The sequence below is a fragment of the Amphimedon queenslandica genome, unplaced genomic scaffold, assembly GCF_000090795.2.
Source record: "Amphimedon queenslandica unplaced genomic scaffold, v1.1 AMPQUscaffold_13506, whole genome shotgun sequence".
NCBI lineage: Eukaryota > Metazoa > Porifera > Demospongiae > Haplosclerida > Niphatidae > Amphimedon > Amphimedon queenslandica.
In genome coordinates this window covers 20,727-35,228 of record NW_003546258.1, presented here as the reverse complement: position 1 = coordinate 35,228, position 14,502 = coordinate 20,727, and the positions used below count along the sequence as shown (strand labels likewise).

At 35.5% G+C, this 14,502-nt stretch overlaps 2 protein-coding genes and 1 long non-coding RNA gene across 3 annotated transcripts; 2 read left to right on the top strand and 1 right to left on the bottom strand.

Annotated features, from left to right (window-relative positions):
- Positions 1 to 61: 61 nt before the first annotated feature.
- Positions 62 to 3,586, top strand: LOC100642001 (homeobox protein Nkx-6.1-like). The gene is given in 4 exon segments (NM_001305255.1): positions 62 to 153; positions 327 to 453; positions 902 to 1,189; positions 2,014 to 3,586. Coding segments are annotated over 3 exon segments (1,443 nt in total). The 5' UTR covers positions 62 to 153; positions 327 to 332; the 3' UTR covers positions 3,048 to 3,586.
- Positions 3,587 to 4,009: 423 nt separating this feature from the next.
- Positions 4,010 to 14,474, bottom strand: LOC100635765 (kinesin-like protein KIF11-B). Its single transcript, XM_003383869.2, has 27 exons — positions 14,351 to 14,474; positions 14,046 to 14,273; positions 13,894 to 13,972; positions 13,682 to 13,744; positions 13,508 to 13,627; positions 12,934 to 13,149; positions 10,636 to 10,781; positions 10,126 to 10,318; positions 9,987 to 10,075; positions 9,826 to 9,913; positions 9,629 to 9,742; positions 9,473 to 9,568; positions 9,305 to 9,418; positions 8,805 to 8,898; positions 8,198 to 8,307; positions 8,091 to 8,147; positions 7,758 to 7,886; positions 7,579 to 7,677; positions 7,438 to 7,506; positions 7,080 to 7,172; positions 6,946 to 7,007; positions 6,576 to 6,675; positions 5,047 to 5,130; positions 4,900 to 4,995; positions 4,568 to 4,793; positions 4,315 to 4,511; positions 4,010 to 4,224 (listed from the first exon to the last, which is right to left on the bottom strand). Exons 1-27 carry the CDS (start codon positions 14,425 to 14,427, stop codon positions 4,132 to 4,134), a joined length of 3,132 nt encoding a protein of 1,043 aa, XP_003383917.1. The 5' UTR covers positions 14,428 to 14,474; the 3' UTR covers positions 4,010 to 4,131.
- On the top strand, positions 11,511 to 12,386 carry LOC109593748 (uncharacterized). Its single transcript, XR_002191139.1, has 2 exons — positions 11,511 to 11,701; positions 12,167 to 12,386. It is a non-coding gene; the product is annotated as an uncharacterized LOC109593748 (long non-coding RNA).
- Positions 14,475 to 14,502: the final 28 nt, after the last annotated feature.

The window sequence follows — 14,502 nt, the reverse complement described above, 5'->3', positions numbered from 1 at the left end:
TGTCGTTAAGGTCCCGTTCATCTCCGTATACTATCTTGTAGGTGATAGACGGATTTTGTTCTTTCTTTTAAAATTTCATTTTTTTCCTTACAATTCCTTGCTCCCTGAAACTTTTAAACCTTTCACAAGACTCAGGGCCATTTTTTTCTTCAGGTAAGGAAGGGAAGAAGTACAAGGCGGGTAAAGTAGATTCATGGGCCCACGTTTGTCACTCATTAATATGCCGCTGGGAGGAAACTTTTAATTGATGACTTCTCATCATCATTCATTATTATTATTGTGCCCCATTATGAACGCCATTGGAAACGATCCCCTCCTACCCACAGGTTGTCATGGAAGCTGAGACATTCGAGAAAACTGGAGGGAAGGAAGGCCAGCCAGAGGTTATAGCAGCTGTTAGTCTTGAAGGAGCCTTTCAAGGAACTCCCAGTAAAGAAGGACTTATCATTTCAGGTAATGGTGGCCACTAATCATTGTTTTGTTTCTTTATACAAGCACTAATATTGTGTAGAGGTCTGCCATCACTTTATTCCCCTTCATTTCTTTCGCTTTATTTCTGTACATTATGCTGACTATTATTATTACTATCATTAATTTTATTATTACTATTTTTATTGTAGTACAAGTCTACTACTATACTGTAAGTTACGGCATTGCTCGATTGATATTCTTCATGTCATAATCATGTAGTAATGGTAGCTTTCAGTATGAGGATTGCATACTTGCTGTAAACGACATGTTTGCGATCATTTTCAATCAGTTTAAGTATAATTATGCATGTATGACATAAAAACAGGTATCTGTTAATTTATATTCCGTAAGATTAGAAAATTTAAGTATAGATGTAGTATATGTCTTCTCTCTTTCTCCCCCTCTCTCTCTCCCCTTCTCCCCTCCTTAGATCAGCAAGCTGTTGAACTCCTCTCGTTAGGTTTACCAGTCCCACGTCCTGTAAAGCACAGACCAACCTTTACCGACGAGCAGATTGCAGCTATGGAGAAAGTGTTCACCCAGCGACAGTATCTCTCGCCAATGGAGCGCGAGAGCTTGGCAGAGGTTGTGAACCTCTCACCTCAGCAGGTGAGGGTCTGGTTTCAAAACCGAAGGCAAAAAGTGAAACAGTTTTTGAGTCAAAGACAGCTAAAGAACGGCCAGTCGTCTGTCTCACTAGAAAATGGAGAGAAAGATGGTAAGAGATGTATCAAAATGGATGTCTTATATGAAATGATTATTTTTTATTATGTGCAATTTTGCATGTGTAATGAATAAAACAAATATACATTATTAGAAGCTCAGTTTTGGCTCATTATTGATAATAAAAACATTACATCAACTCAAGAACACACAATTCAGTAATTCAGTACATATACATGAAGCCATATCAAGTTTGCTGCTTGCTTACACATTGAGGTGTCACTTTTGTAAGGATTGGCAATACTATTCTTACAAACTATTGCTCAATTGATTTTTTATTTTATTTGAACTTAGCACTTGGTGCATTACATATAGTCTTATGTCCATCAAAGGAAAGCCAGTTTTCATAATAGATGTACACATTAAGCAGGATTTCCCACAAAGCCTGAACTAAACACTAATTCTTGAGCTGAAAAGCACTGCACTACGGATAGGACGTATGGCTTTTGGAGAAACTTTATTAATTCATAAAAAATCCAATTTTGATTGGAATCAGCTCAAACTTCAAATACAACATACATGTAAGAACATGTATGTGTATAAGGAAATGTAATAAAAATTTGAAATTCTCTCCTAGTCAGTTTTGGTAAAATTTGACCCAAGACCATGTACTATAGTACAGGGACTTTGGCTCAATTTTTGAGCAACTTTAGAAATTCATAAAGAATCTAATTTTGAACTCTTAGCCTGTACAGTTTTCCAAATTTAGTGCATCAATTTAATGCTTAAAAGACTATGAAATAGAAATGTTTTTTTTCTTGGAACCAATGTCTAAAAATATGATGATTCATAATGCTTACATTGTTCATGTATTTTTAGATGATAAAGATGCCAATGACTCAGGGACTGCCTCACTCTCAGCTCAACAGCTAAGCACTAATATTGACCCCATACTCCAAATGCTATTACCAAAGACATCAGCTGAACCTGATGCAAGCAATGAAGAGAGCAGCATGGAGGAGCACGAAGGATCATTAAAATCAGAGCCAGCAGTGACCATGATCACTATACCAGCTCTGAAAGATGATCAGGTCACTACTGAGGCACCAAATGCTGCCAATAATCCTTCAACATCTTCTCAAATATCCCTAACTCCCTACATTGTGCCATTATCAACAACTGCTCTACCCACAATACAACTCTCTGGGGGCGGGGCGAACATCACCATACCAGCGATACAGCTATTGCAGAGTTTACTCACTGCCTCTTCATCTTTACCTCCTGCAAAGACAACCAAGTCGCCTCCTAAAGCCCCTCCAAATAGGGGTGGGCCCTTGAAGGCCCAGAGCCCAACAAGAATAGTGGAGATGAATGCAGAGATGGAGATAAAGGAGGAAGATGTGACGTTACCTTCGTCATCTTCTGATCCTAAGACTCCTGTAGCTAATGCATTAGGAGGTGACTTACCAACCAACAGTACTACTAGTGAAGAGGGCGAGGGGGACACTAGTAACAGCCAAGTACTGAATGCAAGCAACGAGATATTACAGCAGTTATTAGGACTCACTCCTGTGTCTGCTGGTGGTGATGGGCTCAAGTCCTCGTGGAACATTAATGTCTCTCCATCCTCACTTGCTGCCGCAGTCACTGGCTCTGCCTCGCCAGCGGCCCTGGGGTCGACCCCCAAGCGTAAGAGGCAGGTCTTCTCTGGTGTCCAGACAACCGAACTAGAGAAACACTTTGAGACTAGTTCGTACATTGACTCAAAGGAGAGGGAGAGACTGGCGGAGAAGATTGGGCTGCATCCCGATCAAGTTAAGGTTTGGTTTCAAAACAGGCGCACTAAACGAAGTCGACAGTCTTGGAGACAGAAAGATGCATCAGGTTCTACCCCAACTATGGAAGAGCAGTGAGACTGCAGAACTACATACTCTATCCCCCCCCCTCTGTCTCTTTCTCCTCTCTCTCTCCCACTCTCTCTTTCTCTCTCTCTCTCTCTCTCTTTCTCTCTCTCTCTTCTCCCTCTCCTTTCTTTTATATACATTTTATTATTGATTGCAGCTAGGGGCTTTGGTATAATAGAGCTCTATACAAGATAGCAAATACAAACTCATTATCATCATCATCATACAGTTGTGAAAAATTGTATTACTTTTCATTATTGACATACTCACTATACTGCCAATATTATCATCATTACACACTGTATTATAATATATACACACATATAGAAATTATATTTAATTCTCCTTTATCTCTTGTGTTATTTTTTTCACTTATCCTTCTTTTCTCTCATTTTTTGTTTGTATTAGTCAGACACAGCAGTTCATCAAGTGCACTCTTTTTAACATAAAACTATTTGACACACATACTAGTAGATTATCATTATTATTATTATTATTGTCCTGTTTGTTGATCTTCCCTTTTTCCAAGATTGTTTATTTTCCTTTAATAACGTTTTTGATTCACTTCTGAAGACACTGCACAGCTCCTCTTGCTTGTAAAACATTTTTAGCACCTTGTTAACACCTCAAAGTGATAACAAGTACTTCCTGTTACTTAATATTCATTTTTAAAATTACCCTGCTAATTTAATGCTTTTCATATTTTTCTTGTAATTTATTTTAGCACCTTGTTAACACCTCAAAGTGATAACAAGTACTTCCTGTTCATTAATATTCATTTAAAATTACCCTGCTAATTTAATTTAATGAGATTATTTTATAGCATTGGTTTAACATCAGTTCTAGAAATTTTGAGGCATTTTATTAAATACCATAATTTAGAAAATTAAAGATGTGAAATCTAAAATAATAATAATAACTGTTAAATACTATGTTAATAATAATAATTTTATTTTTAACTTGTTTTGCCTTGTTTTATAATAATAACAATAATAACAATAATTAAAATAATAATAATAATAGGTGAGCATTGGTTGCTCATAAAACAATGATTTGCAATGTTAATATTATTATTTATTGAAGAGTCATTTATTCAATTCACTGCCTGCAGTGGCTTCTGCCCTTTAGACTTTGACTTCATTTTCTTTTTCTTCATTGCTTGATTTTCCTGTGACTTCTCAGCATCCTAAAATCAATTAAACCAAAAATAATTTATTATTATTATTATTATTATTATTATTATTATTATTATTATTATTATTATTATTATTATTACTTTAAAGGAGCAAGTTGACGAAGCACTTGAACAGGTGCTGGTATCATGTGACACTGTGTCATATGATTGATCAGGTGACTCACTGACTTCAGCAAGATCAGCTAACTTGTCTCTATACTCATGCAAGAGATCAGAGTGAGGCTTAGTTTGACTAAGAACACGTGGATATGTGAACTGTCTCCTCTGTGGAGTCATACCTTGAGAGAGGGAGAGATATATGCTATATGATTTGTCTTCCATTATTATAATTAACCTGTTGGTATATCTTCTTTAAGATCTATGGACATAAATTGATCAACCACTTCCTTCAATTTGCTAACGTCGCTGTCTCTCTCTGTCATGCTCCTCTCAAAGTCCTGTCTGTTCCCTGCTAGCCTGTCCTGCCATTCTTGAGACATTTTTAAAGTGTTTTCATTAAAAGTGTGACTCATGCTGGACTGAGTCTGATTAGCAATGTCCATTACATTACCACATTGACTCTATAATGTGTACAAATTGAACATGATAAATAATAATAATAATAATAATAATAATAATAATAATAATAATAATAATAATACAATATACTGATAATAAATAACTAACAGTGATGGTAGCTGTTGACACGTTTGTCTGCTCCTCAAGTAAATTGACCAAATCATCTCTTTGAGATCTCAGTGATTCATTAAAATCAGTAGAAATCTAAAGAAAAGAATAATTATTTATCTAATCTCCTATTGTGTTCTGTCTTACCTGTTTCAAGGACTTTAGTCCAGTGTCAATTCCTGACTGGGTTTTATCTAACAATTCTTTCTCTTTTGCTTGGCAAGATTTACTCTATATAATGAATGAGTTTAAGTTGATTCAGACGAATATTTTTCAAGTTATGAGCATTTTTTAAATGAGACATTTTAGCCCATGATTTTTTTCAAAAAAAAAGGCTCCAAAATCACCCCAAATTTTTATTACATTTTCTGATACATATTGATGTCCTTATGCTGTGTAGCAAGTTTGAGCTCATTCCGACTTCAACTTTTCAAGTTATGGCCAATTTATGAAAATGCCAAAATTCTAAAAAATACCCTGTACTATAGCCCATGGTTTTTTTCCAAAAATGGCTCCGAAATCACTCCAAATTTTTATTACATTTTCTGATACATATTGATGTCCTTATGCTCTGTAGCAAGTTTGAGCTGATTCCGACTTCAATTTTTCAAGTTATTAACAAAATGTCAAATTTTTGAAAATTACCCAAGGCTATAGCCCATGGTTTTTTCAAAAATTGGCTCCGAAATCACTCCAAATTTTTATTACATTTTCTGATACATATTGATGTCCTTATGCTGTGTAGCAAGTTTGAGCTGATTCCAATTTCAATTTTTCAAGTTATGGCCATTTTAACAAAATGTCAAATTTTTGAAAATTACCCAAGGCTATAGCCCATGGTTTTTTCCAAAAAATGGCTCCGAAATCACTCCAAATTTTTATTACATTTTCTGATACATATTGATGTCCTTATGCTGCGTAGCAAGTTTGAGCTCATTCCGACTTCAACTTTTCAAGTTATGGCCAATTTATGAAAATGACAAAATTCTGAAAAATACCCAAGGCTTGGTTTTTCCAAAAAATGGCTCCAAAATCACCCCAATTTTTTATTACATTTTCTGATACATATTGATGTCCTTATGCTGTGTAGCAAGTTTGAGCTGATTCCGACTTCAACTTTTCAAGTTACAGCCATTTTAAGATAATGCCAATACCCAATTACCGTATTTCCTCGTGGAAACGCCTACTCCCTATAAACGCCCATGCCTGTATAAACGCCTAGAGACAGCACATAACTTTGACAATAAACGCCCATGCTTGTTTAGACGCCCATTCTTGATTAAAAGCCTATACCACACCCACCTACCCCATCCACGCGCGTGGTACATGTACCTTACGTAGTTTAGTAGTTTACATTCTACAATGGCAGCTGCAGCTGAGAAGGCTAAAGAAACTCAGAAGTTTTGATGTCAGTTTTAAACTACGCGTTGTGTCTATTGAAACATGTTGGTAAGGATTATTTTTTGGTTATAAACGCCCACCTCGTATAAACGCCTACTTCATTTAAACGCCTAGCAAACAGGTCTCTATAAGAAATAAACGCCTAGGCGTTTCCACGAGGAAATACGGTAGGCTATAGCTCATATATATTATAGAGCAACTACTTAAAAACCACTTTTGATTAATATATATTTTTACAAAACAGGTAGCTTGATATATACATGAGAGATGTATACCTCAGCTAATAATTGATCCAACTGTTGAACAGCATTGCTAGTAACATCAGTAGAAGCAGCTTTAAATTGACACACATTACTCCTAATCTCATTGACTGATCTACATGTATACGTATAATAAAATATAAATACATCACAATGCAGATTTGCAACCATAAAACAATAGGAGAGACACATTTATAGTGTTATAGCTTCATTTAATATAGATGTAACATACACATCATGTACATGTACATGTACATGTGAATGGATGATGTACATAAATTTTTTTTGGCAAAACATGACATTTTAAAAAGAGATCCAGCAAATTTTTATACACTACTCCAAATTGTCGATAACTATACAGCAGTTCTTATATGGATGTACTTACTGATGCAATGAGGAACTAATCTCTTGGTGCTCAACTTTACATTCCTTCAAACCTTCCTTCAGCTATAAGTACAGTATCATTAGTACAGTATGATTAAAACTATATACTGCCAGTGTATGGTATAGGGTTATTACTTCATTATTGTGAGTCTGCTGTTGAGTGGTCATTGATTGTTTAGCTGTTGATATCCACCGACTGACAGTCTTACTCAATTCATCAAACATTTGCTATAAGAAAAATAAGAGAGAGAAAGAGAGAGAGGGAGAGAGAGAGAGGGAATTATGAATTACACTAGATGTACATTTATATGTAGTACAAATGCAGCTAGCTAGTGTACAAAGTCCCTGTAGTAGCTGCCATGCAAATTGTTACACCCAGAAATAAATTTTGAAAGACTAATTTAAAATATAGGGAGATTTCACTAAGAAATTGGCAACCAAGAGCCTCCTAAACTCCCTCTAGATCCAACAGTGGGTCCATTCATGCTCTTACTTGCTGGAGTAAGTCTTGCTCAGACAGTGTACTGTCCATTTTCAAGCTGATACTATCAAGTTTATTAGACTATATGGTACAGAGAGAGGAGGGGGAGGGGGGGGTAGAGATAATTATAAATTAGATAAAGCTGCAGTTTACTTGTTCTTCTTTATTCTTTTCAATTGCAGACTCCATTTCTCTTAACTTCTCCGACTGACTGGATTCAAACTGACACACAGTATCATTATAATCCAACACCTAAAACCATCCAAATAATAAACATTAATACTCTAAAGCTAGCTGATAGTACAAATACATGTATATTTTAGAAAAACAACCTTTTGCTTGACTGTGTCCAGTACTGACTGTTGCTGTGTAGCATGTATTGAAATAGCTTCATTTAGTTGAGAGATCAGTGGCATCAGATCAGTGACCAGCAACACATTGCAGGCTTTATTGAATGACTTCTATACACACACACACATAAAATATAGACAATTAATTTACTGCAAGTTGTACAAAAATATTAAGTCATAGTAGATTGTGGGTATTAATAATTGTGTGATTATTATTAACAATCATGTGACATATACATGTATTAAGTACATGTACCTAAAGATTATACATGTATGTGTACATGCACATGCAATTTCTCTCTCTCTCTCTCTTACCTCAAAATGGCTAGTGTCCATCTCCCCCACTCTCTGAGTATTAGTGGCCAGTCTTTCCTGTTAAGATACACTAGCTCCCTTAATAAACGCACAGTATTATACAATACCTTTAGGACAGTGGTGTGGTGTTGAGAGGAGGTGCCCACTGCTGATTGAATGGTCCCTATCAGTTCCTGTATGTGCCTCACATGCTGACCATGTGATACACTCCACCCTCCTATGAGTGAGATCAAGAGTAGATAATAATTAGAAGAGAGTGTCCTACTGTGCTCTATACCCCCTGCTTCATCACGGCGTAGAATTGAAGAGTCACATTCAGGACATTTCCGTATTTTCATTGAGTTTGAGTAGTTATTGCTAGTTATTTTTGAATAACTACTGAAAATAACCTGAATGTGACTCTTCAATTCTATGCGGTGATGAAGCAGACCCTATAGCCAGTAGGACACTCTCCTCTAATTATTATCTACTCTTGGTAAGATTAATGTACATACATGCGTATGCAACATACATGTAAATAAATTGTACATGCGTACATGTACATGTACATATGCATACATGTACATAAAAAATTTGTGGGACAAAGTTTCTATAAAGCTAAAATATCCCAATCTACAGTATAACTCATATGCATATTATTATTTTTGTTATTATTATTATTATTATTATTTTTGTTATTATTATTATTATTATTATTATTATTATCATTATTACTGATGCTCTCCATCAGTGATCCAGTAAACTCCAGTTGGTGTGTCTTCAGTGTGTGAAGATTATCCCTCAGGGCAGACGTCTCCTTCCCAAAACTCTAAAAAACAACAACAACAACAATAAAATAATTATTTATACTATAATTACTCCATAAAAAAAACATGCATGTATAATGTACCATGATAAATTAAGATTAATGTTGCAAGCATGTTTTATGCATGTACAGTACATGTATTCATTAATAATAACACGCATTCCTCATGAACATATGGGCTATTTTTATGCATAAAACTTTCATGCATAAAAATACCCATGTTTATGAGGAATGTATGTTTTGAAATTTGAACATTAATTTTTATGAATTTTTTGGAAAAAATGCATACATATATGTATGTATACGCATGACTAGAACATGTTATGCATGTTTCATGTACATATACATGCTTATATGCAGGTAGGTATTTTTTTGATTTTGAACTCAAGATGTACATATTTGGACTTACTTCATTAAATTGTGCAGCAGTTTGCTTGTTAGTGGTTTCAATGGTTGACTTCCTGTCCAGTTTACTGTGGAGTCCCTCTACATCATCAACAGCATTCTCAATGGTGCTCATCAACTACAGGCAATATTAACAGATCTGTATACAACCTGTTAGACCCGTTACTCCTACCTGTTTAGCTTGACCATGCAGCACTTCTTCAGTCTTGATGTGTTCTGTCATTAAGTAGCTTGTTTCATCTTTCTCTCTCTTCACCTGGGACAGGTTCTATACAGGCACAGTAAATAGTTTTTTTGTAAATTATTGATTTTTTGCTTATTTTTTTACTTTTTTAGTTTCCACCAGTGAGAATTGTGTGTGTTCCAGTTCTTGACATCTCACAGCCAGTTCAGCCTCTTTCTCGTGAAGCTCTTCTTTAATGTCCCCAAACATAGTCTCTAACTACATGTACATGTACATGTAATAAGGAGAGAGAGGGGGGGGGGGAGAAGAAATATCTATAAGGATAATAAATCAATTCTTACCTTTTTAATTTCTTCTTGACAGCTCCTAATCTTCTCCTCTAACTCAATAATGAATTCTCCTTGAGTCTTGATCTTTGTCTCCATACCACTAGACAAACCAATCAATTAGATCCACACAGTGTATAATTAACCCTCTCCTCTCCCCCTTCTCTCTGCCTTACAGGTAGTTTTCGGGTGAGAGGAAGATTCCATTCTTCTCTCGAGCTGCCAGTAAATCTTTTTTCAGTTTGTCAATCTCACCCGTGTACTCCTGCAATGACATGAATTAAATAATATTTACAATCATTAAATAAAAATTACTCTAATTAGTGCTCTCTTGGTCAGTTTCTGATTAATCTCAGGCCTGTTGGTGATGTTCTTTGCCCTGTGTGCATAGTCCAGTGTGCTGATGGTCTCCTCCAGGCAGAACAATGCTGGAGAGATTGTGGCTATTATTGATGTCCTTGTACGCCCTCCTAGTGAGTCCTGCAATATTCTAGTCAGCTTGCTCTCCCTACAAATAACAGCGTGCATGTCCTTTAAGTAGTTTTAAATGTAATATTGTGTGATTTGTGTTGCTTCTAGTCCCGTCAAAATTAGCTTGTTAAAGTTGCTTTAAAATCTAGCTAAATACCCTGTACTATATAGTACAAGGTATTTTGGCCAAATTTCATCAAAAATGACTAGGAGAGAATTCTCCATTTTCATTACATTTTCTGATGCATATATATAAATGTACACCATACATGCTCTTATTGTACATAGACTGATTGATCTACAGATTATTAAACTATTATACTTATATTCAATATAGCTCCTAGAGTGTAATACCTGTAAGGAATATGAGGGCATTTCTCTACCAGTGCAGTGATGCAGCGTCCTAGTGTTAGCAGACTCTGATTGATGCTTCCTGCCTCTTTAGCTCTTTTATCTAAAGCACCAGATCTGCCAATGTTCTCTGAGCCAGCCAAATCAACCTAAAAGAATAAAAAGAAACACACATGAACTTGATGTACATATTGATAACATGTACATGTACTTATAATAAAACAATAAAATGAAACTAATTAGCTGCTTATGATAACAAGCAATTCAACCTTGACAGATAACAAATTGACACACTCACACCTTTAAATGATACATTTGCACTGCAGACACTTTCTTGGTAAGGTTGACAATGAACAAGAACAACTGAGTCATTATGGCTGGCATAGCTTGCAGCTCATGGCCTACTTTTGACAATCTGTAATGAAGCTGTTCTTGTGTGTGGTTCATCAAATTCCATGTACTAATGTCTTAATAGTGTTAGAACACCAAAATAAACTATTAAATATATGCAACACATAAGTACAGCTTCATTATGGATTGTCCAGAGGCTATGAGCTGCAAGCTATGCCAGCCATAATGAAATTTACTTTAATATCTATGTTCGTGAATATTAAATCCATTAAATTTACAAAATCTAAAATTTGGGAAATATAATTCCCTTGAAAAATAAGACCCAAAGGGTAATTACACTACCATCGCTTCTATAGAATCTATTCACTTCTACTGGCAGTAATATTAATTAGCTGCATGTGTACAGGCTGGATGAACTGTAGCATATAGATTAATGTATGCATGCTTCCATCACGTGTACATATTCAAACAATGGACCATTGTCATCAGTAGCCAGTACCTACATAAAGAGGTACATACTGACTGGAATAGTTATTCATTTTATCATATACTAAAGGTCATATAAGAGACTATACTAGATATCAGCTACTGAATGATGAATACCTTCCAGTGTTTGGTCCTTGTTGCTGCTATTGGATTCATGATTGCAGCAACTGCCAGGGCAGATGAAGTTTGCTTCACTGATTTAGATTGCAAAACTGGAGCTAATATAACTGAAGTAAGATCAGTGATACATCATACTACACCATCATAATAATAATAATTATTATTATGATTAGTAGACTATAGCATAAAGGATCATTACAGCCTAACATACAGCTGTGTGTATAATACCAAGAGTAGATAATAATTAGAGGAGAGTGTCCTACAGTGCACTATGACCCCTGCTTCATCACCACGTAGAAATGGAAAGTCAGACTCCAGTTATTTCCGTATTTTTTGAGCAGTTACTCGAAAATAACTAGCAACAACTACTCAAATAAAATACTGAAATAACCAGAATTTGACTTTCTACGCAGTGATGAAGCAGACTATACAGCCAGTAGGACACTCTCCTCTAATTATTATCTACCCGTGACAATACAGTGGGAATCTTTTTGGAGTTTTTCATAATTCCCCAAGCAAAGCTTGTAGTCCACTAGCTATACCCATACAGTAATGATTATTATGAATCTTATTATAGGCCGAAGACTGCTGCAGTCTTGATGGAGTCAAGTCTTATGAGCATCTTGATCCAGATCACGGTCCTGATGTGCACTGCCACAATTGCAAGTAGCTGAGGGAAAGAAGCTCTGAGAAGGAAAGACTCTGTACTTTCAATAAATAAATAAATAAATAAATTTTGCTAACAATAAATAAATAATTATATAAAATAATCTTAACTATTTCAGAATAACTGATAATTAATTTATTATACATAAAAACAAAACTTTTTTGCTAATTTTGATGGATAAAGTCAATGATCTATGCGGTAGCCATTTTCTAATGAATTATTTTCATTGATGTTGGTATAGTTGCAATTAAATAAAAATGGCAACGACAGTGACTGCATGCTTCTAAATATCTTTCATACCGTAGCGGATCATAGATGGAATAAAATTAAAACGGGGAAGTTTCCAATCCCGGTCTGTGTATTATATCCATGTATATATCAAACATCGCACATGGGTGAAATTAATTATAGAAACGACCTGGGGGCTACGCCTCCGGGTCATTAAAAATTGAAGTCAGAATCAGCTCAAACTTGCTACCTAGTATAAGGACATCAATATGTATCAGGAAATGTATTATATAAAAACATCAATCGGTTGCTATTATGGAGCTATTTTGATTTTCCATACTTTCATGGTTTCAAATGATCATTGCAGTTTACTTGTATAGTTAAAGGCCACTGCATATTTCAGGAAAGAGCTTATAGACTAGTTAATTCCCCCCTCTCTCTCTCCTTACCAAGTTAAGTTTCCCAGTTTTCAATAGTTCTTCTCCATCAAGTGAGTTTTCCTTGATATGTACTGTAACTGAGAAGACAGTATGCGATCGAGATGAGGAGGCATTCATGAGTGTAGCTGCAGTCTGTCTCCTCTTGCTCCCTCTCTCAAGAATAGCGTACACTTCATTTTTAGAATGAACTGTAATCTCTTCTAAGCCTTGAACTAGGACTCCACCCTATAAGAGGAGAGAGAGAGAGAGAGAGAGAGAGAGAGGAGAGAGAGAGAGGTGATATATTATACATGTACATAAAAAAAAAACAGAGACAAGTTCAATGATTGACAAAAGACAAACAGTGAAGCTAAATTGAGGAACAAGAAAGAGAAACACAAGGGGAGTGGAGGATACAGCAACACTTAATGATAGAAACAGCACAAGTGCCAGCTTAAGTTTTTTAATTGCATTGACCACACGTGAGCCATTAAAAATGAGCATAAATAGTGTGGCTTATTATTCTATAAATTAATGGTATTTAAATTACTCCAAAATTACCCAGGCTGCAGAATTAACAATCACTAGCCTGATGAAGACTTACTTTACGTGCTGAGTCATCAAATATGCGTAATTTAACTTGCTCATTCCCGTTACTCAGTAAATCAAACAATTCTTCATTATATAACTCGAGAAATGATATGCGGACAGAGAACTCTGACTCCTAAGAAAAAGAGAAAGAAATTATGACTTTAAAAGATTTTAAATTATTTATTACTTGACATTCTAACTGATCGAACAGCTGGTGCAGGGACCTTGGGATGATTCCAGCTAAAGGATCCTATCAAAAATTAATTATAAATAAATTCATTTTATCATAATACATTAATCATAAATAAAAGATCCTTCAATGTACATGTACACTATACGTACATGTACATGTATCAGTATATCATATGTGTATGTACATGTACACGAGTATACATGTACCTCTTCCCAAGATAAAGCTCCTTGAGGTGACCTCTCTCCCTCCATTGTATATGTCTTACCAGTCCCAGTCTGACCATAACTATGGAAAACCATATTACTAATTTAATGACCACACCCACTAATTAACTAAAACCACGCCCACTAAAACTCACGCAAACACGGTACAGTTGTATCCAGTGAGCACTTCGGCTATTATCGGCTCAACGACTCCATGATACACCTCAATTTGAGTGGATTCTGGCCCGTAGACTCTGTCAAAACTAAATGTCTTTGTGATGGCTTTCTCGTGTAACTCCTGATGAACGACAATCTCTCCTTTCCTTGTATTAGCATCTATCACTTGTGGGGAGCCTGACTTTTTTTCAGAGTTGTTTCTTGGCCTGTCGGTTCAATATTAAAATAATTAAAAATAATGATAATTGCATCAAATTAATAATTATGATAATTATTTCCTCACCTACACCTGACCACGACTTGTATGTTTTTCTCTTGAGGTGGAAGAGTCTTTCTAGGTTTACCACCAGAGCGCTCCATCCTTTAAAGGGGATCAGTGACGATTCGACTCCTTTTCTTTCTTCGAAAAAAGCGCCAAATTTAACAAAATTTTGA

Coding starts and splice junctions, on each gene's coding strand:
- LOC100635765 (XM_003383869.2), bottom strand. CDS start 14,427: ATGGAGCGCTCTGGTGGTAAACCTAGAAAGACTCTTCCACCTCAAGAG. Junction 8,308..8,804: donor ATCACTGATGGAGAGCATCA/GTAATAATGATA, acceptor TCTCACTCATAG/GAGGGTGGAGTGTATCACAT. Junction 7,678..7,757: donor TGGACACAGTCAAGCAAAAG/GTTGTTTTTCTA, acceptor GGATGGTTTTAG/GTGTTGGATTATAATGATAC.